Raw genomic sequence first — 15,673 nt, forward strand, 5'->3', positions numbered from 1 at the left:
CCTTCACTGGCTTCTTTGCCTTCACTGGCTTCTTTGGCTTCTTTGGCCTCTGCAACATCTTTCATAGGAACATCAGCGTCTTCGGTCTTGATTGAAGCAGCGGCTGCCCCAGGGATGTCTCCTTTGGGCGGACATCCCAGAACTATCGCATTTCGGATTCGTGTGCCAAAGTCAGCTTTTCGTATAACCTCATGCACTTGTCCGTCATCGCGGAGTTCGCTGATTTGGACGAAGCGATCCTGGGCTAGTTAGCAACAACTCAGCATATGGACAAGGGTTTGAGGAGCAATATCGAGCTTAAGCTCGGACATTTATGGACAAGTAAACCAGAAAGCTGTAAGCCCGCGGCATCTCTAATCGCAGTCTAAATGGCCACAGCCAGGGATGACGCCAGCACATGGGGTTTGGATATGAAGGCTGTGGATGAAACAAGAGACTTACACCAATGAATGCGATATCGTTGTGAGAGCGCGATCGTAAGCAAACTGGGAGAATCCAATGAACGACAGGGCTCTCAATGATAGTCCTAGAGAGTATTCCACACTCAGGTGCCTTGAGACTTGGATCTGAGGCGACTTTGGGTGTGGTGGAAGAAGCTTTCAAGGCATCTTGAAAGTTGACGGTCTGCGTCACCCACTCGCCATCTCTAAGAACGCTGCTCTGAAAAGCCATTCTGTCCGCTTCATGGCATAAGAAACTGAATTATAGGTGGCGGATGGTATCCCAAAGGCGGGAGTGATGGTTGGTTGGTTGGTTGCAGGAGGCTGTCAAAACGATGAAGCGATAGATATCACGCGGGGCATTGGTGACGTTTCAGTGATAGCCAATATGTCGAGTCGAAGTACAATTAGGTAAGGCAGGTCAGATTATCGAGAAAGCAGTCATTGAACGGACTCAAGCGTCAAGTGCCTCGCTGCTGTATGTACTGACTGTGCTGTACAGTGTTGGTCTGTTGGTGTTGGTGCTGGCGTGGTCCAGTGGAGGAATATTCGCGCCAGTCCAACGCCAATGTGACGCCGCTTGATTAACGCCTAATAGAAGTTTCTTGGTTTCGACAATGACGATTTGGTTGCAGAGAAGACTGTCATGGAAGAGGAGCGGGGGGTCGTTGAACAAGCTTGAGCAAAGTCTCAAGCTATATTAGGCAGCGGGGTAGCTGCGGTATAAGGAATTTTGTATCTGATACCTGAAGCTTAGAATTCAGGTGGAAGAGATACTAAGGAAGTCGTCCAGGGTTGAGTGAGCTGGCCTGACCTGTGATACAGTATTTATCGAACATGCGAATATTTTCAGCTCGGAAAAGATACCGGAGAAACTAACAATCAAGGGTGATAAAGAGACGATCAAGGCTTGTTTGTAAGGTTTAAAAAAAAATGAGCTGTCAGGGTTTGTGTGTGTGTGTCTGTGTGCGTGTGTGTTTGGAGACACCGCGGAGATTAGAATGAGGTGTGAGTTGTTCGAAGGATGGATCGATTATTGATCAGGGCAGCGTGTTAGACAGAAGCCCTATTCGTATAGTGATTGGGGCTCATAGCCAAGGATCGGTGAATCAGTCTCAGGATTTGAATTAAAAATGGGAGCCACCATGGGCGTGGATTCGGTATAAGAATCAGACTGGTCTGAGAGGGAGAGAGAGAGAGACTCGAGGCGAGGCGAGGCGCGTGAGGCTCCACGGGAATCAAAGTTTAAGAAGCGATATGGAAGCCCGAGGTCCACTCCACTTGATTGCCCTTTTTGCCGTAAGATCTCGAGCGGCGGATAGATTTTTAACGCCAGTCGGGTCCCTGCGAGACTCCGTCTGTGTAATGAGTGACACAAAAGAATCATGATTCCCAGCACTAAAAAGGTCAAATTCCAACAATTGCAGTGCATTCTGATGCTGGACACGCCACGAATCCTTGTTCACCTGCAAGTTGCCTTTAGTGATGATAGCTGGACAACCCGGTTTCACCCTAGGTACCTTGCGTATACCAACCAGGCCAGCAACTTCAAGCAACATCATGAGATTCCGCCCATAATATCTTACTCAGAATTGCCCTGGAACACCAATTACCTCAGTGGTAAAGGCCAGGTAGTCCACAAGTAACTCCCATGGAAACTCTAGTACCTTAAGTTGGTAAGGCAGGTAAGATGGATGCGACTGATGCTTGCCTACCTAGGTACCTGCCTGCTTTGGTCTGTATCGTAGTGTGCAACCAACAGGCAGGTGCTCGGAGCCTCCATTCACAGCAATTGGAAAGAATCTTCCGCCTAAATGGAAGGGCTGCTTAAACCCCCACTGAGGCTTGATAATCACCCCCCGGAACCAATCTCGACTACGATCCAGCCAAAGAACAAACCTTTTTTGTGTACGCATACAGAACATGTTCAACCCTAGATCCCTGTACATAACGTACCATCTTCGTCAATGATGACGATCTGATACCCGACATCACAGGGAAGAGCCTTTGATCTTGAGAAGCTGGTGAAGAATCCTCGAACAATCCTTCTTGACTCGGCCGATCCCTTTTATTTGACAAAGACGGCAGCACATTCTCGAGAAAGCATCCATGAAGCATGACCCTGGAAGTTTGGCATGCAGCAGAATTACAACACGGTAGTCGGCCACGGCTCATCAGCTCGGTTCTGATGAGCACTCTAGCACTCCAAACCTCTGTAAGAGGCGCCCAAGAACCAGGGGGTCGGTAACTCAAGCGGCTCTTGTTAGGTCAAACGGGTGTCAACCACACCTCATGTGGTTGGCTGTTGACTCACATCAGCTTTTTTGTTGTGTTGTGTTGTGTTGCAGTTCAATTCTTGTAGGAAGTTGCTCTCCGAATTACGTACTACGTATAGGAAATCACGGATAACTAAGTTAGGGGATGCACTATCTCGACTATCTTTCTTGTCAGCTTCGTCATTTCCTACCGATCGACTAGTGAGGAAGCTAGCTGAGCTTCTTGGGATGGACCGACCATGGACAACCTAGTCTAGTACATGGGACTTCGCTTCAATTCAACCAACGGCATATTCACATTCTCATCCTTGCCGGCTCTTGACGTCCCCAAAACCATTAAATCCTCCACAAGAACGATTATGGGATTTCCAGCAGCCATAGACCGAGCCTGGACCAGCCAAGTGTCTCAGCTTTCGTCCCTTTTCTTTTGTCACCACCATCCTCACGCGAGACAGAGAGTATGCCCTTCTGCCCTTTTTGTCACACCGACTTGAATTAGCCGCCTAAGGATCAAGTAGGCACGAATTCAGTTACTATGACGCTTGGCCAGTCAATCAATCAAGTGGCTTTGTGCTTTTTTTTTTATTAATGCCGTTCGATATGTAAAGAGGTCTCGGCATTCGTTGACATCGGGGACCTTCAAATATATCTCGGGAACGAGCCTATTCTTGGGAAACTTTTGCCTTCTCGAAACGGGCCACAGTCCTCCCCGTGGCACTCTGGCACCAACTGTGATTACTACCCCAGCCCACAGATCTCGTGTCATGAAGATCATAAAAACTTCGTATGCAAAGACGATGCAGTCTGTCGCGTGTTTCAACTCCTTTGGAAGAAGATCAGCGGCAGAAAGCTTATAGTCGAAGCCCAGCAAGACAACACAAGCAATCCTAGATCTTTTACTCGCTCAGGAATCAGTCATTAGCTAGGCTAGGGGAGGCAAGAAAACATATGCCATATATTCTAAGTGATAAAAAGATTTAGGTAAGTCTTGCATAAATTTAATGGTCTTATAGACTAGCTTTTTTTATCACCGCAGCTTAATGTCCGAAGGTTTTCTTGCTCCGCAGCTACCTTAGGCTAGTCACCTTCAGCTCTCAAAATCCAAACTCAAGCCGTGCTAGTGGGACTGATCTGAGCAAGGATTTGTGATCCACTCCATTTTCTCCCCATGGCACTAGATTCAACACTTCTATCCGTACTCCGTACACTTCAATCATCAACTCCACTCCAGAGCTAGGGAAAGCCCCGAGCTGACAACTGCTACAGCAAATGACTCGAGTTTGGGTCTTGGTCTTGAGACCACCACAGCTCGCGCGAGTCAATCTTTGTCTGTAGCTCCGGAGGAGGTTGTTTGTTCATGCTAGCCCTGTAAAATGTGGCTCACAATGGTTTGTAGAACACGACATGTCAGTTACGCCAAGCCGTTGTCGGAGACTTTCAGATCCCTTTAACCATACTAGGGCCAACATCTGGCGGGCAACTGTTCCGTGCATATCTTCACTCTGTTGATGATGGCTCTGTATGGCAACCAAAAACGATTACCAAATACAGCTCTAGAAACGGTATTTGCTGGTGCGACAATAACATAAAAATTGCTATGTCTAGGTATTCAGTTGTTTGTTAGTTGATAATCAGAACTTGTGATTCACTGTCTCAGACAGTCCATGGCTATGATAAATAACCTTTTATATAAGCGCCAGCAAACACCGAACCTGCCATCGGGGAATTAATGCAGGAGCATGGCAATGGATACCAGATCAAGGGTTGAATAGCAAGGGTAGCCCTTCAGGTCAAGAGTGAAGGCTGTAAACAACTGCGTTCCCAACCTATCAGAACAATCGATCTAATGAGCAGTCCGCTGTGCCATGTCTCGGCCTGATCGAGACTGAAGGTTGATGTCTGATTGTCCATGGTCACAGGGTGTGAAAGTGACGTTTGTCAAGGCACGTTGAGGTAAGTTGCGGCTCATGGTGTATCTTGTGTCTTTGAAGCCTTAACAACGATGTGCGATACAAGCAGAACGAAAGATAATTGTGAGGACAAACAATAGCCATACTGCTAAACCAATGAGTAAAAAGACTTCTAATAAGAATATAAAAGCAAGTGAGCCAAAAGTAAAGAAAGAAAAGAAGAAAAAAGATATATAGAGGTGTTGGCTGCTATCAGCGACTGGTGGACGTGGGGGCCACTGATCAAGTCTAGGGTGGTTGGAGTGGGTACATGGCCCCTAACTCTGTATCAAATCTGAATCAATCAGACCTCAGGTCAGCCAAACAGGGATCAACTTTACTGTACTGTACAGCAAAGCAACTCTCATACCTCCCATTACTTACGCTTGCACTATAATCTTCATCCACCAAGTGACACGAATCACCCACCACAACTCCCTTGCGACACAAACATCATCGGCAACAAGACAGCAGAAGAGTCATAGACTTGACCAATAGGCTTGTCAGGAGCTAGCAAGGGAACAAGAACAAGTTGTTCTGTTTCTGCGCTGGTTGGTTCCCCCAACCTTGGCCATGGCAAGACTTTCCATCTGATACTATCTATCCCTTCTCACCGATTCCCTTCATTGCATCCTCCATTTCAACTTGCTTTTTTCCGTCTATCGAGCCAGTCATGGACAGTCCGAGGGATAGCGATAATAAGTCGCCGTTGTCTTTCAGCCGCACCAGCAGCAATACCAACGCCAACACCAACACAGATATCTCCCAGGAACCTGACATACTCTCTCATCCTAAGGCTGCAGATATCATCGAAGCATGCAAATGGAGAGACATTGGCCGTCTCCGGTCACTAGCTGAAGCTCATGGTGGATTCCTGTCGGATACATTGCGAAGACAAGCATGTTCGTTGTTACCGTATATACACCCCGTTTCATTGACTAACACCATCTCACAGGGCCCATCTTACTAGGTCTCGATGCTCCCTCTGACGAAAAAGATGACCTTGATCTTGCATTGGCTCAAGAAGATTCCAATACATGGAAGCAATTACCCCGCCATAGAGATGAGGATCAGGTCCAGCTTGACGTCAATCGCTCGTTCATCTACTATCCAGACAGTATTGCTCAATCCTTCCTTACCTCCAAGACATCGTGAGAGCTAATGCAGTGCCAGACCAATCGGACGCAGAGCTAAGTCTCCGCAAGTCAGAGCTCTCATCCCTCATCACCGAGGTCCTACGCCGTTACCCTTATCTGTGCTACTTCCAGGGCTATCACGACATCTCCCAGGTTCTACTGCTGGTGCTGGCACCAGCATGGAGAGCTCGTGTTCTCGCGCGCCTATCCGTCCTGAGGATACGGGACTTTATGTTGCCCAGTTTTGGGCCAACAACCGCTCAACTCCGCCTTCTGCCGGACATTCTCCATGTTGCTGATCCCAAGCTCCGACGGCATCTTGCAGGTGTTGAACCCTTCTACGCTTTAGCGGGAACCCTGACCATGTATGCCCACAACATCGAGACCTATCAAGACATCGCCAGACTGTTCGATGTTTTCCTAGCCCGGGAGCCTGTATTTACAGTCTACATGTTTGCGCAGATCATTCTTGACCGTCGAAATGAGATCTTTGAGATAGACGAGCCCGATATGCTGCACGTCATTCTGGGCAAGGTCCCACCAAAAATGGATCTCGACGAGCTTATCATAAAATCAGTCGCACTCTTTGAGCAGCATCCTCCTGAGACTCTTCACTACTGGCGACACATCTCTAATTTCAGTGCTCTCAAGACAGCCCGGGATATCGAAACATGTGCGAAACAGACCATGGAAGAGGGCTCGGAGCTTTTTGAGAAGCAGGTCAATGAACTTCATTGGCAAGAAGTGCGGAAGCGCGTCAAGTTGGCCCTCTGGCGTTACCGCCGCCCAGTCAAGACCGTTGGTATGGCTCTTGTTGTGGGAGCCCTGGCTTTCTACCTTCGCCGCAATCCAATACTCGTTCATCGCATTGCCTCATTCTTCTCTCGATAGACACCAAAGTTCCCACCGGCAAGATGATTTCTCAGGTAGATTGCTCAAGGTAGGCATATTTGTTATAAAAGTTGGCAGATGGAATGATTTACCCCACGCTAGAATGGCATAGATAACACTTTGTTTGGTCAAAGCTCTGTTTAGCAATAAGACCCATAGATGACCTTCACCGAGACGCCATGCAAAGAAATATACACATGGTCACACTCAAGGGAAGACTTGAGAATGCACTAATTTCCTGTGAACTAACCCTCCTGTTTCCCAACAATTTTGTATCCAGATGAGGCACTTTTCTAGGACGTCTCTTGGTACTGAGCCTTCAGTTCTTCGAAATGCTCCTGCTGCTCATCAGCAAGCTTGCCGTTCGCATCGCTGATAATGGTGAGGATAAGTGAGTAGTTGTTATATAAGAAGCGCCCGCTCTTACGCTTGTCGCCGAAGAGCTCAGCATGGCGAGTAAGAAAGGTCTCAACTTCGGAGCGCAAGCGGCGCAGGCTGGACACAACAGGTTCATCATCGCCAGCGTCGGTGCTGAGGGCCAATAAGCCGTGTAACAGCTGCCCGAAACGCTGGGTTACAACATGAGGTGCCGCAGACAGTTTAGCAGCTTCGGCGCGGCTCGGTTTGGCGGGCATAGCATTGCTGAGGTGGCGTACAGAATCGCAGTGACGATCCATTATGACCTGAAGACGGGGCCATAGGAGCATGGTCGTGGCATTGATGTAGCCGTCCACAGCAGGAACCTTCCGGCGCTGGAGCTCAAAAGCCAAATGCTGGTTCAACCGGATACAAAGGAGTAGACCGAGCGCATCGTAGGTCTCCCCTATCAGAGTCTTGGAAAGGGTTCTGCCGAGTTCAAAGGTAGCCTCAAAGACATAGTTAAAGTTCTTTGAAATCTGGCTATAGGACAGCGCGGGAGAGAAAAAGGTGGCCATGAACGTGTATTCTGCCGTGGCGTTGTCAATGAGTGCCAGGTTGAAGTTGCGGAAGGGTACTTCGAGGTAGTGAGTTGTTTGGTCTTCCTCGGCGAGATATGAGGAGAGCGCGGTTTGGTTGTTGGTTTTCAGAAGATCAATGCGTCGGCCAAGGTTAAATGCATCATGAGGAGGCCCTGGTGCCCTGTTGCTGGAAAGAACAGTAGCCTTGCGGGTTGCATCTTCGTGGCCAAGAGCGTCGTTCTTGTCTAATATGTGAAGCCTGATTTTCCCGAGAGCCTTCTCATACCGGGAAAACTGGTTAAGGTAGTACCACCGCATAGTGTTCATATATGCGAGGGCGATCTCATTTGCAAGAGTCGGATGATGTTTGTGTAGGAATGTGTAAAGATCCTTGTATCGAAGGAAACTTTGTTGCTGAATAATTTGGGCATTAATATGCGGTGATCGCAGTGCTTTGATTTGAGCCACGATGAAGTCTCGTATGCGCTCGATTGCCTGGGGGAGTTAGTTCAGGTTCTAACAGTAGCGGAGGGCACATACCTTGAAAGTGAGCTTCTCAAGAATCGGTTCGAGGTCTTTTGCCGCATTACTAGTTTGCGTTTCGGACTTCTTTTTGAACAGGGTCGACCTGCGATCCAGTTCGGCGAGCATCTTGGCCCATGTCTCATCGATGTGCCCCTCAGAGATCTTGGAGATAACTTCAGGTGGTAAGCTTAGCTCTTCTACCAGAGGCCCCAGTGCCTTCTCAACTTGTTTCCGGTTTTCCAATCTCCTATTCAAAGCTGTCGATCGGGTTTGTAAAGATTCGATGTCTGCAGATACCATAGCAAGGTCGTTGCGGAAGTTGGCAAGGTTGATCTCAACTGAATTGAGTACATCGTCACATGCTTCTATCGATCGGTGAAGATCTTCGAGTTTGGTTCTATCATTCTCGCCTGCGATATGTCAATTATGGGGTCAAAGAGTATCTGTTGCGATAAACGGACTCTCTTCTGCCGTTTTTGGCTTGCGGTTGCTGGTTGTGGTTGTGTCAGGAGGTTCCGACGTGGCAAGCCCCTTTAATGATAATCCCCCGAATACAGCGTCGAAGTTGATATCGTCCTGATTAATGACGGTTTTCTTGTCGGCTTGGTCGCGGTCGCTCGAAAGGCCTGCTAGCAAAGTCTCTAGCACCTCCAAAGAATCAGGTCCCGTTTCGATAGTTGAGGCCTGCCTCAAGTTGGAGCCATTAGGCCTTCGCGAAGACGATAGGAGTGAAGAGGTCGAATCATTGGATACGAGTGATAGCGAGGAGCCACGTGGAGATATTCCAGGGCGTTGAGATGTGACATATGGACTCAGAGTGCTCGAAGTTCTCTTAGGATATACTCTGCCGCCGGGTTGAGGCGTGGAGGGTCCAGGACTGCTGGCCGGGCCTCCCGCCAGTCGGTCGAGCCACATGCCGGCAGTAGGAGGGCAGTGGTAGAATTCGGTATGTAAAGATTAATGTGTGAATTCGAGAACCGTAGGCAATATCATGGTAATAGTCGTCGATGTCGAAAGCGTTTGTGGATAATGGGTACCAAGCTAATAGTGAAGCTGAGCTGGGCGCAAAAGGGTCAGCTTGGCCAGCTTGCAACGCGAGGCTGTTGACAGCCATGGAATTGAAGGTGCCCAGTGGAAGCTGATTGGACATATCAAACTGGGGGCACTTTAATTTCAGCCTTGTGTGGCTGTGTGGAGCTCTCTTCCATATTGGGAAAGACAAAGAATCTCGGCCAGCCGATACCCGGTGGGTTAGATGCAAACCCACCCGACCACATCGAAACTTCAACCGCCATGGAAAGAAGCATGAGGATACACAAGAAGACTATGAAGACACAGTAGTCTGGTGATTCATCTCTATGGCTAGCAGCACGATCCAGGGCCTATATTCGGCTCCTATGTCCCCTTGATCTTGAATTGGAAATCATCCTCAACACGAGGTACTCTGGAGCTGGCCTTAGGCTCAAAGCGCCACAGAGCAGCAAACAATGGAAGAATGGATAAAGCTGCAGCTTGCAGGCGGGTACTTATGGCTCGCATGGTACATGCTAGTTACTCTATAGGTAGCAATAGGCCTGCCGATGTAAACTGTGATTGCTTTCACTGTGCGATCGATGCCCATCCATGCCATGCTCCATGCTTGCAAGAGTTGCTTGCAGTTCACCAAGACCATTTTGCTGAGACACACAGGTCTTGGGCACCAATGGCCACCTCGGGTTTGAGAGGGGAACCTGGAAGCAAGCCCCCAAAACAAAAACATAGGATGGGTTGCTCCCCGCGTGAGCAGTTGCATTTCAGCCATTGAGTCCTGAGGTCAGCATTAATGACCCCCTGCAGGCTTTGACACCTTGACGCTGTGATGACTTGAGGACCTGCGTGTCAGGTTGCTTCTTGAAATGCCTAGTGGGCTCTCGTGACCTTCAGACCACCTCACTTTGAGTTCTGTCCGTTGGCAGAGGCTGTAAGTTCAGTCTCAACTTGAATATTCGACCCAGAATAAAAATAAACTCTGACATGTGAATGGTCAAAGCAATGTTTACTCTCTGTCTTAACCCCGCCACCTCGAGCTTTGCTGAGATGACCGATCGTCAAGGCGGTAACCTAAAGCTGCCATCAATTAACACTTCCTGGTGGCTTCCCGCTCCACCCCGCTCAGTTTTTTTGCAGCGGAACAGATGCCCTCTAGGCCCTGTAAGCAATAACCCCTCCACTGGTACGGTACATACGGTCCTGGGAGAGGAGGGGTCGAGTAGCTTATGGGCGAGGGGCAATGTCGAGGGTTCATCTCGATGGACTGGACCCCCCTCTCGGCCACTGGAAAGAAGGACAAAGGCTGGGCTCCTTGAGTGCTTACAGGCTTCACGAGAGCTAAAATCGCCTGGGCAAGCTGGGCTACCATATCCACCGGCAGCGTCCGCCCATCCACAGAACCTAAACAAAAACCACAGCCTGAAAAAACAGTGTCCACTGCTACGCCCACTTACACCAATCAAAGACTTTAGAAAAAAACTTGTCGAGGGCCTCGCACCTTTTTCTTTGCCCCCTCCATCTCTTTTTTCCGAGTTTGGCCCTTTTCTCCTTCTTCTCTTCTCCATCCCACTATTAAGCACCACTCTCAGCTTTTTTTCTTCTCTCCTCCTCAACCTCACTCCTTTCTCCTCAAAGAACTCGACTTCTTGTCAATACCGTCAAAATGGCCGCCCCCAACGATGCTGAGGTGAGTTTACCTGCTCCTGCTGCTGCGTCTGTCGAGTCCAGGCGCACGCGCCCACGAAATCTGCCCTTGCGCCCATTTTTCGCCTGGAGATTGACACCCCGCATTGTGACCTATGCCCCACGATACAATACTGCCATTTGAATTATTGAATCGAGCTTCACAAACCATTAAAATAACCATCACCATCACATTATGCTCATATCTATCAAGAATTTTGCTAATGGCTCCTTTCCCCCCTGGTACAGCATGAGATGACCTTCGATTCGGCCGATGCCGGTGCCTCTCTTACCTACCCTATGCAGTGCTCTGCTCTGCGTAAGAACGGTTTCGTCGTGATCAAGAACCGCCCTTGCAAGATCGTCGACATGTCCACCTCCAAGACCGGAAAGCACGGTCACGCCAAGGTCCATCTCGTTGCTACCGACATCTTCACTGGCAAGAAGTACGAGGATCTTTCTCCCTCTACTCACAACATGGACGTCCCCAACGTCTCTCGTCGCGAGTACCAGCTGGTGTGTGAACCCTTGCCCCGCTCCACAGAGGAACAACCCCTCTCCTCAGAAGAGCAGACCCCCGGTCATTTCCGCCACCAGCTCAACTAACATGCATTCAAGCTCGACATCTCCGACGACGGTTTCCTCTCTCTCATGACCGATGACGGTGACACCAAGGACGATGTCCCTCTTCCCGACAACGAGGTTGGCCAGAAGATCACCAAGCTCTTCAAGGAGGAGGAGAAGGACACCAGTAAGTTGCTCTTGTGGTCTTTATTCGACGAACTGCCTAACCATGCCTCTCAGACGTTATTGTTCTCACCTCCATGGGCGAGGAGTGCGCCATGGAAGCCAAGGAGGCCCCCAACCAGGGTTAAATCGCCTAGCCTTTGATCCGCACCCTCCTTTAAATGGCACTTGGCCTCTGAGCTCCGCATTGAAAGATGAACTGGACTGGGGATTTTTGTTTTGATGAATGTTTGGCACATCAATACTCATGGGCCATGGATTGGGCATTGCGCAGAAGGACTCTATCTGGACAGGATTGCCTGCTGGTTATGATATACGGCAATTCTGAGCACACGAGCCTCGGGCTCAAAAAATGTTTTCCTTTGTTCCTAGCTCACACGCTGCACATGCCATCATGTCACGATACGTAGCGGCAATTTTATGAAGAAAAAAATGGGAGAGCTTTGGAGTTGATCATGACTTGTTGATAATGAGTGACGTGAACTCTGTGAAGTCGTTGGGCACCATGGTAACATTTGCTTAATGCGGCGTGCGTTGCGTAGGACGAGACAGTATATTCTCTGGACGAACATATGTTTGGACCTATAGTACAAACCTGCATTTATTGTTACACAATCCAGAAAACGCAACATTGTGGGATGAAGTAAAAGATAATTAAATCTAAATGTTTGTACATCTATAATTGTGTATACAATGCTTATGACTTTGCTCGCTACAAAGTGTACAACAGGATCCTACATATATACCTACGTATATATATATTTTTTTTTAGCTCTGACCACTTTTTTTTGCCCGTCGCAAACCCGTAACAACGGAGCTCGACAAGCCAGTAGCAAAGACAACAACGAAAGCAAATACGAAATGCCATAATCAGTGCAAATTATGGATGAGAGGCGAGACCTTCGCAAGTTTCCCCGTGGGGAGAGGTGTCCAGAATGTGGTGCTCGAAGATGGTATTTGGAGAATGGTCTGCGCTTCTGCTTCAACGGGCATCAGGTTGAGGTGTGAATTGCATTACACTCTCGAAGACTCTGGGCTGACAATCATGTTAGGGATTTATTCAATTCGACATTGGTGATGATGTCGATGCTGGTCAGCTTGGTAAAAAGACAAAGAAAGACAAGGAGGTTAAGGAAAAAGAGCTGCGACATCTCACAGGGCAAGCAGGCAAGAATCTGTTTCTCGAATGTTTACAGCTAGTGTTGAGGCAACAGCTCCTTTGGCTCGTTCAGAGCAAAGGTCATCGAGAAGAGCTTGAGACTGTCGTGCGCGATCTGTGGGATCTTCGTATTCGAGGCTCCGGGGCACTCCTAGCTGAGGAGGAAACGCAACAAACGGGTGATGGCCTTGCGATATTCAGTTCGCAGCCTACAGGCACAGAAAATGATGATACGCCGAAGAAGCAGGGCGCAAGAGCTCGTAGCTGGAATCCAGAGGACAACCCAGATTGGCCTGTGCCGAGAATGATTGAAACCCTGGCCTTGTGCTATCTCGGATGCTTGTTGCTCAGGATACCTACCACGGTTGGGGAGCTGTGTGCCTGGGCCAATTCTGGGCGAATACCTTATAAACGTTCAGTAAGTCAGCCTTTGACAGTTTGGCCACACAGCTAATAGATGTCAGTTCTACGACCTTCCTGAAGAAATGCAAGATCGATTACCATCTGCTTACACCAGAGCCCTCAAACTACCCCTGCGCTCATCTCTTAGGGGCATCGACCTGCACAATGCTGTGCTGGATCTCTCTCTCTCATATCATCACAACTATGGAATGGTATTCCCCGCTATCAATGATACGCCAACTATTGTGCACTTTGCCAGGCAGCTCACTTTACCAGGTGAGTGCTCTCAAGACGCTGACCCCTCTTGTATTGACTGTTCTAGTGGAAACGCTCATCACAGCAAGAAGCATACTATCGGTTATGAAGTTCTCTTTTCAGTTACCCATTGAGCAGTCACGGCGATTTCATATAGACTATCCCGAGATCTTGCTCATGTCGGCTATCGTGGTTGCAGCAAAGCTGTGCTTTCCATTAGGACAACACGCCCCTTTTCTTCGCGCCGCTGGCAGAGAGCAGAGTATCGGGTTCGATTGGACAACATGGTATAAGGGCGTCCAAGAATTAATAGAGGCATCTCAAACATCTGAGAAGAAGCCCAGCTTCGATCAAGTTACGGCTGACCAAGTTACTTCAATGACGACCGAGGAGCTTGACCAGTACTTTGCTCATATTGCGAGCACGATCGACAGGAAGAGTGAGTTTGGCCCAGCGCATCAACAACAATACTAATAGATAGAAGATGATTCAGAAATCACCAAGTTCTTTCCATCAGAGAACGCAGCTCCTCCAGAAGCTCCTCCACGAGAAAACACTGAACAAGATAACGACCACAAGATGCGGAAGATCCTTGGCCAAGCAATTACAGTAAGAGGAGAGGAGGGGTCAGAACAAGACGGGGAAACTCTAGCAGAACCAAGTTATGAAGCGTTCCGTTCGGTCGAGGACCTTACAGAGACAGCGCAGGCGTTGTATGAAGCTGCTGGTAAGTTATCACGCCTTATTCATGGAATACCTCGAGCTGATCAGTCGTCAAGGTCACATATCAGGTCTGTCGCTTGATGAAATAGTGCAAGCAGTTTACATGTTGGAGCAGAAGATGATCTACTGGCAATTGAAGAGACGCCGAGAAGAAGAGCGAGAAGAGGAAGAGGAAGAGGAAGAGGAAGAAGTTATTTGATCATGTCACTAACATGGTGGATAATAATTGATACCCTTATGACTTATATCTAATAAGCTTCCATGTAAATCAGGGCATGATATCATGGGTGCTGGATCCACTCCCCCCTCGTCTCACAGAAACGTCCCAAATCTGGTGGCAGGAGTCAACACGTGACTATCTCCAACCTTAGGGCTTCCCTTCGTTTTTGAACTTGTTCGCCCCACCAATATTGTGCGCAGAAAGAAGCCCGGCTTTCCAATCCTCACATCGTCACGTCACAAAAATCAGTAAAGAGTGAGTATACCCCTAACTATAGCCGCAAATAATCTCAATAGGCGTAAATACTGACTCTCCATGTAGTGCAGATGTAAGCTCGAGCCCGCCGATTCCGAAAAATCGACAAAAATCACCTCCTTCCGTTGTGTACTAACAGGACCATCCAGTTTCGTGAAGACCCTGACGGGCAAGACCATCACCCTCGAGGTCGAGTCCTCGGACACCATCGACAATGTCAAGTCCAAGATCCAGGACAAGGAGGGCATTCCCCCGGACCAACAGCGACTGATCTTCGCTGGTAAGCAGCTCGAGGATGGCCGAACTCTCTCCGACTACAACATCCAGAAGGTGCGTGGGATCCGAAATGCGGTTGCGGTTGCATCCGCGGGAAGATGATTGGGAAATGCTGGGAACATAGACTTACGCCTTGTACAGGAGTCCACCCTTCACCTCGTCCTCCGTCTCCGTGGTGGTATCATTGAGCCCTCGCTCAAGGCCCTTGCCTCCAAGTTCAACTGCGACAAGATGATCTGCCGCAAGTGCTACGTATGTCGAACCTGCCGTCCGCAACGCACCGGATTCTAACCAGCATCAACAGGCTCGTCTCCCTCCCCGTGCCACCAACTGCCGCAAGCGCAAGTGTGGACACACCAACCAGCTCCGACCCAAGAAGAAGCTCAAATAAACGAATACTCCATGGATGTGGCGTCTGGGATTTGGCATTTGGGGGTCGATGGCAAGGACAGAGGAGAGCTTCTTTTCTTTTGTTCACACGAGGCTGGTTGTTTTTACATTAGCATGTGCAGCTCAGGCAATACATTCTAGATGATGCCCATATTGACGATGTGCCGTGCCGCGAGGTGTTCCGGCCAGACCCCTTCAAAAGAAATAAAAGCATTCACGCTTCGAGATGGTTTTGTGCATGGAAATGAGTGACTGTGGGTAATCTTGGGGAATGGGAAAGAAGGCCCAGCTGTGAGGATGACGATAAAACTCATAGCTTACAGAGCTCCTGACAATTGATTTGATTCTCAAGCTATTTCTCTGTTGATTCTGACATGTT

The 15,673-nt window shown here is 48.8% G+C and overlaps 5 protein-coding genes across 9 annotated transcripts in view; 3 read left to right on the forward strand and 2 right to left on the reverse strand.

Moving 5' to 3' along the window:
• The window catches only part of FOIG_06726 (uncharacterized protein), a 6,062-nt gene extending 4,431 nt beyond the window's left edge, over positions 1–1,631 (reverse strand). The window contains exons 1-2 of the mRNA XM_031205924.1: positions 442–1,631; positions 8–239 (exon numbers count right to left, since the gene is read on the reverse strand). Of these exons, the coding sequence (XP_031064648.1) occupies positions 8–239; positions 442–672 (463 nt within the window). The 5' untranslated portion in view covers positions 673–1,631. The remainder of the gene's footprint in view (positions 1–7; positions 240–441) is intronic.
• A 3,361-nt stretch (positions 1,632–4,992) lies between these two features.
• Positions 4,993–8,070, forward strand: FOIG_06727 (uncharacterized protein). Its single transcript, XM_031205925.1, has 3 exons — positions 4,993–5,567; positions 5,621–5,782; positions 5,839–8,070. Exons 1-3 carry the CDS (start codon positions 5,339–5,341, stop codon positions 6,690–6,692), a joined length of 1,245 nt encoding a protein of 414 aa, XP_031064649.1. The 5' UTR covers positions 4,993–5,338; the 3' UTR covers positions 6,693–8,070.
• Positions 5,767–9,201, reverse strand: FOIG_06728 (uncharacterized protein). Its single transcript, XM_031205926.1, has 2 exons — positions 8,171–9,201; positions 5,767–8,125 (listed from the first exon to the last, which is right to left on the reverse strand). Exons 1-2 carry the CDS (start codon positions 8,453–8,455, stop codon positions 6,986–6,988), a joined length of 1,425 nt encoding a protein of 474 aa, XP_031064650.1. The 5' UTR covers positions 8,456–9,201; the 3' UTR covers positions 5,767–6,985.
• Positions 9,202–10,237: 1,036 nt separating this feature from the next.
• Positions 10,238–12,255, forward strand: FOIG_06729 (eukaryotic translation initiation factor 5A). 2 transcript variants are annotated; one of them, XM_031205927.1, is made up of 4 exons: positions 10,238–10,871; positions 11,117–11,383; positions 11,486–11,618; positions 11,672–12,255. In XM_031205927.1, the coding sequence occupies exons 1-4, from the start codon at positions 10,848–10,850 to the stop codon at positions 11,740–11,742; spliced, it is 495 nt and encodes a 164-aa protein (XP_031064651.1). In that variant the 5' UTR covers positions 10,238–10,847; the 3' UTR covers positions 11,743–12,255. The 2 variants fall into 2 exon arrangements, with proteins under 2 accessions (XP_031064651.1, XP_031064652.1); XM_031205928.1 differs by having other exon boundaries at positions 10,238–11,383.
• Positions 12,256–12,374: 119 nt separating this feature from the next.
• Positions 12,375–15,649, forward strand: FOIG_06730 (uncharacterized protein). 4 transcript variants are annotated; one of them, XM_031205929.1, is made up of 10 exons: positions 12,375–12,616; positions 12,667–13,191; positions 13,238–13,451; positions 13,498–13,869; positions 13,915–14,157; positions 14,210–14,628; positions 14,695–14,701; positions 14,778–14,958; positions 15,046–15,156; positions 15,209–15,649. In XM_031205929.1, exons 1-6 carry the CDS (start codon positions 12,497–12,499, stop codon positions 14,350–14,352), a joined length of 1,617 nt encoding a protein of 538 aa, XP_031064653.1. In that variant the 5' UTR covers positions 12,375–12,496; the 3' UTR covers positions 14,353–14,628; positions 14,695–14,701; positions 14,778–14,958; positions 15,046–15,156; positions 15,209–15,649. The 4 variants fall into 4 exon arrangements, with proteins under 4 accessions (XP_031064653.1, XP_031064656.1, XP_031064654.1 ...); XM_031205932.1 differs by lacking the exons at positions 14,695–14,701; positions 14,778–14,958; positions 15,046–15,156; positions 15,209–15,649 and having other exon boundaries at positions 12,388–12,616; positions 13,498–14,157; positions 14,210–14,421; XM_031205930.1 differs by lacking the exons at positions 14,695–14,701; positions 14,778–14,958; positions 15,046–15,156; positions 15,209–15,649 and having other exon boundaries at positions 12,388–12,616; positions 13,915–14,384.
• Positions 15,650–15,673: the final 24 nt, after the last annotated feature.

This window comes from Fusarium odoratissimum (assembly GCF_000260195.1).
Source record: "Fusarium odoratissimum NRRL 54006 unplaced genomic scaffold supercont1.9, whole genome shotgun sequence".
NCBI classification, from domain to species: Eukaryota; Fungi; Ascomycota; class Sordariomycetes; order Hypocreales; family Nectriaceae; genus Fusarium; species Fusarium odoratissimum.